Source organism: Microcaecilia unicolor, chromosome 3, assembly GCF_901765095.1.
Source record: "Microcaecilia unicolor chromosome 3, aMicUni1.1, whole genome shotgun sequence".
Taxonomy (NCBI): Eukaryota; Metazoa; Chordata; class Amphibia; order Gymnophiona; family Siphonopidae; genus Microcaecilia; species Microcaecilia unicolor.
This window is the reverse complement of record NC_044033.1, coordinates 110,412,576-110,422,450: the sequence shown is the minus strand read 5'-3', so window position 1 is coordinate 110,422,450 and position 9,875 is coordinate 110,412,576. Positions and strand designations below refer to the sequence as shown.

General features: G+C 43.3%; 1 protein-coding gene across 1 annotated transcript; it reads right to left on the bottom strand.

Annotated features, from left to right (window-relative positions):
• Nucleotides 1–335: 335 nt before the first annotated feature.
• Nucleotides 336–3,395, bottom strand: LOC115464503 (histone H3-like centromeric protein A). The gene is made up of 4 exons (XM_030194870.1): nt 3,187–3,395; nt 2,029–2,153; nt 1,847–1,924; nt 336–1,600 (listed from the first exon to the last, which is right to left on the bottom strand). The coding sequence occupies exons 1-4, from the start codon at nt 3,335–3,337 to the stop codon at nt 1,466–1,468; spliced, it is 489 nt and encodes a 162-aa protein (XP_030050730.1). The 5' UTR covers nt 3,338–3,395; the 3' UTR covers nt 336–1,465.
• Between the last annotated feature and the right edge of the window lie 6,480 nt (nt 3,396–9,875).

The following is a 9,875-nucleotide window of genomic DNA, read 5'->3' as shown; positions in this document are numbered from 1 at the left end:
TGTTTTGAAATTTGGACAATATAAGCATTGCCATTTTGTCAGATTCCAAAAATTCAAACCAAACACCCAAAACATGTCTCATCTACCTGTAGTTTGCACTCAGTTACTGCAGAGCAGCACTGGATCACAAAGCTCAGGATGTGTTTTCACTGATCAGATACAATATAAGCCAGTTTTCATGCAGACAATTAAAAACGATAGTGACCATTTCAACCAAATTTCATCTTTATTTATAAAATTCTATACAAAACAACAGTGTAAACAATATTATTTTATACTTGTTTAAAATACAAATTATAAAATAAAATACAAAATTTAAAAGAGAATAGGCCAAGTAAAAATTCCAACTATTTGAGGATGATTGAGGAGACATTCTTCTGGTGTTAGATGGGAGACAAACTCAGACTGAGGGAAGGGAAAAGAATGTGCTCATGAAGCACAACTTCTGTGTACAGGTAAGGGCAGAGTCAAAGCATTCATCTTGGGGGTCGGGACAGTTTGAGAGCTTTGAGGCAGACAGATCACATAATTCTGCATTGGGATCTTAAGAGGAGTGTAGAGTTCATGTGATCCTAGGCATCTGTAGAGTATACAAATGTTCCAGGCAATCACATGATTCTGAGTGATTTCTACATATAACAGACATTTATAGATATAAAAATGTAGGGAAGGGGGGAGAGGAGAGAACCTTAGGCCTTAATCAGAAAGGGATTTCAACCACTGTACTCTTACAGGAATCTGCATGGGAAATGTGAGTGATTCAAAACTTCACAGGCAGGGTCTCTCGGCTCTAGTTAAAAATGCACTGTGAAACAGAAAGTTTTCAGTGGGCAGGTGTCCCCACATACTCCATGGAGAGCACAAGGCGGCAAACAATTATTTAAGAAATAAGTATAGTTAAACTCTCTATATCATTTTCAATAAGATTGGCAGGCTGAGCCAGTGCTAAAAACCTCTGGGAAATCTTTAAAGCTTCCCACTTCACTGATAAAAGCCCCAACATAAGTGCAAAAACAATTTCTGTTACCTGCAGCTACTACAGATTGGCTTTGGAACAAAGCTCAGGATGATTTTTTTGCCCTGCGTAGATGGCACAAGATTTCATGATCTCCAATGATATATGTATCATTCAATAAAATAACTCCCCCTTCCCTTATGCATACCATCCTAACTTCTGTATTCCAGTGCCACTATATGGAACACAGGGAAGTACCAACATTACATAACTTTCAACCAGGCCAATGCAAAAAGATCTAAGCTTGGAGCCTCAGGAATAGTCACACACAAGGGACAACTTTTGACAGTCATTTATAAACTAGCAGCTTTGGGTTGTGAAGGTAGTGGTCAGGGATCTGATGAAGAGTGAACGGATTCACAACCCATTAATGAGGCAATTTACATGCTCCAGCAGCAGATATCTCCATATATTCAGAAAGAGAGTACACCTGCTGCAGACAGTTGAATATCAGCCAAGACCCTCACTGATGCCGCGGATGCGCCGGGCCAGCTGAATGTCCTGAACGAATAGTGTGACTCGCTTAGCATGGATAGTACATAAATAGGCATCTTCAAAGAGACGGACCAAGAAGGCTTCTGCAGCCTGTGGAAAGAGGAGAAAGAAAGCATGACAGCTGGGGTGCTTATTGCATCAGTATCTCAATAGGGTAAGGGCAGGAATGGTAGAACTAGGCACCAGTGAAAAAAAAAAATTAACCATTACAGTTACCACTATCTATGATCCAAAAGAGGAAGAAAACAGTGCTGGATATTCAATGACACATTTAGCCCACTTGGCATGGATCCAGAGCCCCCTCCACCAATCCTATTCTTGCAGCAACCCTCTTACCTCCTGCAGGGCCAGCAGGGCCATAGATTGCCATTTATAGTCGTAGCCCCGAGTAAAGGAGAGGCAGATCTCTCGCACCTGAAAGAGATTAAAAGGGTCAGTATGAGGCAGAAACACGCTATGCATAAGACAATATCCACCATCACCCATGACCACAGAAAACCAGAAAGCATGTCTCCTACCAGCCTGCTGAAGGGTAATTTTCGGATAAGAAGTTCTGTGGATTTCTGGTATTGTCGAATCTCCATTAATGCTCGAGTACCAGGGCGATATCTCCGCCTTACTGGTGCTCTGGGCCTCCGGGGACCTGAAAATACAGGTAAAGGATTTTCTTACATATAAGCAGCGGAATGCGATGTGCCATGGGCCCACCAATATTTTGCCCAACATGTCACTAGAAATTAGAGAACTTGGGGGAAGGACTGGAGATTGATTTTTTGACTCCTCCAGTTACAAAGTTGTTTTTGTGCCCCCACAAATTGGCCATTTACTTCACATGTCTTCCTAAGCCTTCTGCAGACAGTAATCTCACTTTACAAGTGGCACCTGCCCAAGACTCTGATAAAGATCCACATTTCAGCTGTCCATTCATGCTCTGCATCTACCAGTGTGATGTTTGTATAGGATGCTAGTTGGCACAAAAGCATACACCTTGCTTTCCCCCTCCATCTTTTCCTTAAGCAGGATAGCACAGTATGATAAGGCTTGCAGGAAAAGTAGATAGCTCCTGCTCATGATCATTTTCCTCAAAATATAGCTTTTCCACCAGTGGGCACGGGAGCTCAGTCCCACGTTCCAGCTCATTCTGTGACCCAACTCCCACCTCATACTTCCTTCCTGCTCATTCTGGAGCCCAACTCCCATCTCATAGCTCCATGCATCCCAGGCAGCAGTGAAGTTACAACCCTGCTGATGAGATCACAGGGCACAGACCTCCATAGTCGTCATTTAAGCAGATGGTAGTACTCCTGTTCCCTTATTATACGATTCTCACACCCTTCTCCCCTGGTCACTACCCCATGCCATTCAAATAACACAGGTTAGGCTCCAAGCGCTGCCCATAAATCATAACATCAACTCTGCTCTTCAGCTGTCCATACAGCATTTCTGGTTTATTATATTAGTGCAAGCCTATGGGGCTCTGCTAAAAAAAATCTCTTGAACCATCAGTGCTGTACTTGCTTTATGTGCATCAGTGTGAAATCTGCATGAGGCTCTGAAAAAGCTCTGCTCTTCACCTATTAGTGCTGTGTATCCTTGTATGTATCAATGTGACACTAGCATGGAGCAGAGGGGTCTCTAATATACAGCACAAAGGCTCGCTCCCTTCTCCTTCTTACTCGGATGTCGCGCTGGAGAGGGCGGAGGGCTCCTAGGTACGGTTACCCTCCTGGGAGGCTGAGTCTTTCTCCTGCTGGTACTGGGCCTCGAGGTCCCACTCGTGCTGGGGCCCGGATTGCTGCTCGTACTGGGGCCTGGCTCCCGTGTCATGGTTTGGCAGTGATGTCACGGCTCAGCCAACAACGACAAGGGCAGAGACGGCCCGTGATTACCAAGCCGCATCGAAATGTATCTCACTTGGGATCCACTTCCCTCATTTAACACCGCGCCTGCGCACACAGAGCTGTCCCGCTGTCTCTATCTGTAATAATCAAATCTTCATTCAAACTGCCCGCCCGCGCGCTGCACGCACCTCCTTACTTAAACGTCACTTCCCTTTATGTAAAAGAACTAGTTAGGGGATCTTTTACTCCCTAAACCTCCTTATTACCGGCGAAGGCAAAGACTTGTGGCACCAACCGAGAAGCGAGCGGTGTATGCCTATGATTCAGAGCTGTACCAAATACAGAAGAAACCTGTCTTCGCAAAAACAACAATAAACAAAAACAGCGAAGATGACACTCAGGTTTCTTCTGTATTTGGTTTGAGTGTCATCTTCGCTGTTTTTGTTTATGATTCAGAGCTGCCAAGTTACCCATTTCAGGAGGGAGACTGTTGGGCCGGTCCTGGATTTCTGCCAAACCTCATCCTGGTGCATTATGGTACCTGCAGCACTGATTTCAATTGATAGAATCATGGACTACAAGTCCCACACTGCTTTGGGATGTAAGTTTAAAACCAGGACCGGCCGAAGAGGATCCCTCCTGGAATGGGTAACTTGGCAGCTCTGGATTCAAATTAAACCAACTGTTGGTCTGACTGTGCGTATAGGTCTTGCTAAAATAATATAACAAGCCATTAAAACGAAAGGGGGCAAACACGTCATCATATAACAACAATAAGAGCAAGACAACATTATAGAATGCGGAAAGGACAGCAAGAAGGATGGTTCTTGGGACCTGGTACTACAGAGTTTTGCCTTTCCCTGGGTGAAATCACGGTTCTGGCCTGGTAACAGCAACCGCAGATTTTACAACATTGGCTGCTGTTTCTTCTTCCCCCCTTCCCCCTCTGAGCATCGTTCTTTTATAGAAAGTATTATTTAGGAGGCAGTAAGGGCTCCCACGGTAGCCCAGTGTTAAGTGGGCAGCAGTTAAGTGGGCAGCAATTACCATCAGGCATGCCCCCCCCCCCCCCCGGCACTCAATTTAAAATTAAATTTTTGAGGTGCCAGAAATGGCACTCTAGGTGAGGGCAGGCACTACCCCTGGGCTCTTGCTGTAGACTGGTGGTAGTGCCGAATTGGCCGCCGAATGTGGCAAGCCTGTGGTAGGTTTGCTGCGCTTTTCTAAAAGGGCCCTTAAATTGTTTCAAAAAATAGTACTGAAGCAGTTATGTGACATTGTTGAGCAAAGACAAATCTTACAAGGAATCAATTAGGCTGTAGGCCTCAACATAGCACAGAATCCTTTTTGCTCTCTGTGATTGATGATGTTTTAGTGATCAGTGTTCGATGCCCTTTGGATGCAGCTATGATCTAGGTTCTGCCTAGAGAGTTGCACGGGGACAGAAATCTTACCCATCCCCGCCAGTCCCTGTTGGAATCTTACCCGTCCCCACTGGAATCTTACCCATCCCCACCCATCCCTGCAAAAATTTAAACCATCCCAACCCGTCCCCACCCATCCCCGCAAGAATTTAACCCATCCCCGTAAAAATTTAACCCATGCCCACCCATCCCTGTAAGAATTTAATGGTACATAAAAGAAAATTCCAGTCAGCTCCCTCAGTCTCTCTCTGGATTTGAGCCCACAGCATTGTAGGCAAGAAAGGAACGGAAGTTGGAACTTGGAACACTCTGGTGCGCACATGTAAGATTTGTCGCTGATTCACTGGCAGTGTGTGCTGAGAGGTCGCCACATGCACGCGCCAGTAGGTCAGGTGACATCTGATTCTCGTGCATGTGTCAGAGCTGAGGTCTGTGCACCAGTCTGAGAGCAAAGAGGATTAATAGTAACATAGTAAGTGACAGCAAATAGACCTGAACGGTCCATCGACTCTGCCCAATAGTCACACTCATGATCAATTCATCATTAAATCAACGAGTGTGATATTATATACTTGATTATGGTCTTTCGTGTTTCTGGAACAAAGACCACAGAAGTCTATCTGGCCCCATCCTTATGTTCCAACTGCTGGAGTTGCCATCGAAGCCCACTCCAGCCTATTCATGTTCTCATTTGTGGGACACAGACCGTAAAAGTCTGTCCAGAACTGTCCTCATGTTCCAGCCACTGCAGTTGCTGTCTAAGCCCTTTCCAGCCCATCCTACACCAGATTGCCATGTATGAGACAAAGACCATACAAGTCTGCCAGGTATCAGCCCTAGTTCATCACAGCCAGAGTCGCCATCTAAGCATCACTTGACACATCCACACACATGCAGCCATTTAAGGTTAGCTTTTATATAACTTCCGTTTTCTAATTAGAGATCCTCTGTGTTCATCCCACGCCTTTTTGAATTCCGTCATCATTTGTGACTCTACCACCTCCTTAATGGAAGACTTTCCACATTTATGCTGTTAAAGCAAGGAAGAAGAGGAGGAGACAGCACTCAAAGAAATTGGTATTCGGTAGATGAGAGGCACGTGCAGGTGCAGCTTACACTTCCACGGGAAGCCTGCAGAACTGCTTCCATCCCCGTGGGAATCCCGCAGGAACTGCCTCCGTCCCCGCGGGAACCCCACAGAACTGCTTCCATCCCCGCGGGAACCCCGCAGGAACTGCCTCTGTCCCCGCGGGAATCCCGCGGGTTCCGCGGGATTCCCGCAAACCCCGTCCCCATGCAGCTCTCTAGTTCTGCCTTTGATACTGTCTCCCATTTAAAACTACTTGAATTGCTGTATGAGGTGGGGATTTGTTCCACTGTATTTAGAGTGTTTCAAGTCCTATTTCTCTAATCAGTTTGTTGGAATTATGAGGGACTTGAAAAGAGGAATACCACAGGGTTCATTGCTTTGTCCATGCTTTTTAATTTGTACATACACGTCTTGAGAGTTGGGGATATGCTTTACATTTTTTTGCAGACAATATTCAGATATTAGTTTTTATGCAAGGGGAACAATGTCAGGTTATGTCTGATCTTAATCATAAACTTTATTTTGCTAGATGAGTGTTCGAAAGATCATAACTGATTTTAAATGCTGAAAAATATTTAGTAATGTGGCTAACACAAATCCAGATTACTGACTGTTGGTCCAATGCTGCAAGGTAAACCGCTTACTGTTAAGGAAGAGATTGGTATATTAGGGTTTAATTGTGACAGTTCCTTGAAGTTTGACAGATATATTGGACATGTTGTGAGATCATGTTATTTTCAGATAAGATTGATTTGCCAACTAAAACCTTTTCTGAGTAGATCACATGTAACCAAGGTAGTTCATTCATTTGTAACAACAGACTTGACTACTACAATTCGTTGTTTCAAGGACTTACTAAAACAAGTTTAAAAAGTCTACAATTAGTTACTCCAGGGGGATTCTGCACAAAAACATTGAAAATTATGCCAAAAAAAGTAAAGTTCTGTGCAAAAATCTCAAAATTCTGCACTTTATTTGCAAATTTCTTGTTCCAAACTCAATTTAAACTAAAGAGTGAGAAAAAAAACCTCTGTTGATATGGCACCATAGGGAAAAGGTGGGGGGAAAGACCTTAGATGACTGGTACCCTTATGGATGCCAATAAAATTCAAAGCATCCAAGCCACAGTTCACAGCTTCTATTATTGGTCATAAAAACTCCCAACCATACCCGTGAACCATTTTTTAATGTATATTGTTTAAGTGAAAAACAATTTGTTGTGGTGCAAACAAATTTCATCTAAAAAATAGTGACAATAAAGTAGCCCCTTATAAGGGGGAACAAAGATTTGAACTTAGCAGTAAAATCCTGGTCCCAACAGGGACCCGTTTCACCAAGCAGGAGACTAAATACTGCGATGTAATCTTCTTTGTTGCTGCCCGTTCAACTTCTGAACCGTGATAGCAATTGGTTAAGCCACATTTTTTTCCATCTTCCCACATGCCTCATCAACCTTTTTTCACAGTCCCCCCACTCACTCCATCGATCCATCTTTATTCCAGCCTCCCTCCCTGCACACACACAAGCCACCTTTTTTACAGTCCCCCCACATGCCTCATTTACCTTTTTTCACAGCCCCCCCATGCTCCAGTCCCCTCAGTCATCTCCATCCATCTTTATTCCAGCCCCCTTCCTCCATACACACACCAGCCACCTCCAGCCCTCTCCCTCCATACACACACAAGCTACCTTTATTCCAGCCTGCCATGCCTCATTCATCTTTTTTTTTACAGGCTCCACATATGCTCCGGGCCTCTCTTCCATCCTTCCCTGCACCCTCACCAGCTTCAGTATGGCACGAGGAAGAGCTGCCTGGTGGTGCATTGGGCTGCTTCCTGTCCCTCTGCTGTCCCAGGCCCTGTTGTTCCTTTGAGCTGTACGGGCCTTTGTGCATAAACCACCGGGGACCAAGACAGCAGAGGGCAGGGAGCAACCCAGTGTGCAGCTGGGTTGCGCCTCCTCTTGCTGTGATGGAGGGTGCTTGTGCAGGAAGGCAGCCAGAAAACCATCTCTACCATGCTGTAAAGCAAAAAAGCAGATTGCATGGATTTGTGTTTGGGAAAGTCAGAATTCTATGCAGTCTGCAGAGGTGGGGAATACTGCGCGAATTCTGCATTGCACAGAAGTGCAGAATTCCCCCAGGAGTAATTTAGTACAGTATACAACCAGATACAACCAGTTGTTTAATTGTCAATGGAAAAAGATGCGATCATATCACTCCAATTTTGAAAGATTTGCAGTGGTTGCCTGTTGCAGCCAGGATAACATTCAACCTGTCATGCTTTGTTTTCAAGGCTGTTTGTATGGGAGTTCCAAAATCTCTCTCTGACAAACTGACTGTGCAGGAAGATCAGTGCTTTTTGCTTTCGTCTCTTTGTTGCTTGCTTCAACTTCCATCATTTGACATCCACTAGGATAAAAGCTTTATGCTATGTGGGACCATCTTTGTGGAATTCTTTGCCTGCTAATGTTAGTGGCATGTTGAGCTACCTTGGTTTTTGTAAGGTTTTGAAATCCTGGATTTTTGAAACCACTTTTGGAGATTCTTGGGTCTGTGAAATTTTTAGTTTGATTATTGGTTAATCTGATTTTAATGAACACTTTTGGTTTAGTTTGCTTATTTTTATGAGAATGTTTGTTTTGTTTTGTATACATCATGTTATATCTATTGAAGTTCATACTGTATGTTAATATTTTTTTTATGTAAACCACTTTAAAACAACATATTAAGCGGTATATCAAGTCAATATATCAAATCAAAATCAAGACTTAGATGTACATCCTTCATCTGCTCAACTATTTGGTTACACCTAACCTCTTTCCAATCATGCCCCTTTTGTGTCCTCAGACTTCCCTTCCCTTTCCTACTTTTTGTCTAGTTACATATGTGGAGTTGGGGGTATTTGGGTGCGATCTGTGTAATTTCTTTCTCTTATCTTTTGTTTTTAGCTGTATGGTTATAGTTGGGTTTGACTTAATCTTGTTTGATTGGTAATTAAAAGGCCTATGAAAAGTGTATTCTGGATGGAAAATTTTTCTATGTCTTTGAGCTTGTATAATGTCTATTCTAGAAGTTTCTTAAAAATTGAATACAGTTCAGTCTTGCTAATCCGACCATCCAGCATATACGACAGACCATAGATGATGTCATCACATTTTTGTTAAGAATTATTTGGCTTCTCTTCTCTTTCCAGCTTCACACGCTGCAACAAAGCCATGCTTGCGCTGAGACCGTGCTTCTCTGCAAGGGAACAGTGCTTTACAGCTGATACTCCTTCATGTATCCCTCATCGCCATTAAGAAACGCATCGCTTCTCTTCCATTAAAGAAATTTTAAGCTGAGACCTTGCATTTACAGTTGTTGGACTTTGGTTCACCCACAGTGAACCTTTTATTTCTACGGTTGAAGTGGTTTGAGCAATTCCTTAGATTTAGAACCTATCGAGTAAAAGGGAAGTATAGTATGTCATCTTGGATTTTGGGTTGTGGGGTGCCACAGGGCTCCCCACTTTCTCCACTATTATTTAACATCTAAACATCACTCAGTGTTTTTATTTGACGGTTCCGAGACACTTGTTTTATTGTATGCCAGTGACATCTTTCTGCTATGCCCTGTTTTGGAAAATCTGAGTGATACACTGGTTTCTCTACAGCACCATATCTCATCTGTGGATAGATAAGCGTTTGAACATAAATTCTATGGTTTGAAGATGTAGATAGATCTCTGTGCAAGAATTTTCTGTTGCTAACTAGAAAAAAAAATTGGTGATTGAGAACTTGTCCAAAGTATTAGGGATAATTTTAGATACTAATTTATCTATGTTGCATAGATTAATGCACTCAGTAGAAAATTTTTCTTTAAGCGTAGACAACTTAATGCAATCAGAGCATCACTCTGCGTAATTTTCGGACCCTGTCTCAGGCTATTTTGCCATCACTGTTAGATTATTGTAATTTCCTGTATGGGAGTGTTTCAGCTAAATTGCAATATTGTGACAGAAAAGTGGAGC

Excerpts from the sequence above, each read along its gene's own strand:
- LOC115464503 (XM_030194870.1), bottom strand. The coding sequence starts at position 3,337 with ATGACACGGGAGCCAGGCCCCAGTACGAGCAGCAATCCGGGCCCCAGC. Across the intron at positions 2,154-3,186 it reads CTCTCCAGCGCGACATCCGA|GTCCCCGGAGGCCCAGAGCA; the intron begins GTAAGAAGGAGA and ends CTGTATTTTCAG. Across the intron at positions 1,601-1,846 it reads CCCTGCTGGCCCTGCAGGAG|GCTGCAGAAGCCTTCTTGGT; the intron begins GTAAGAGGGTTG and ends CTCTTTCCACAG.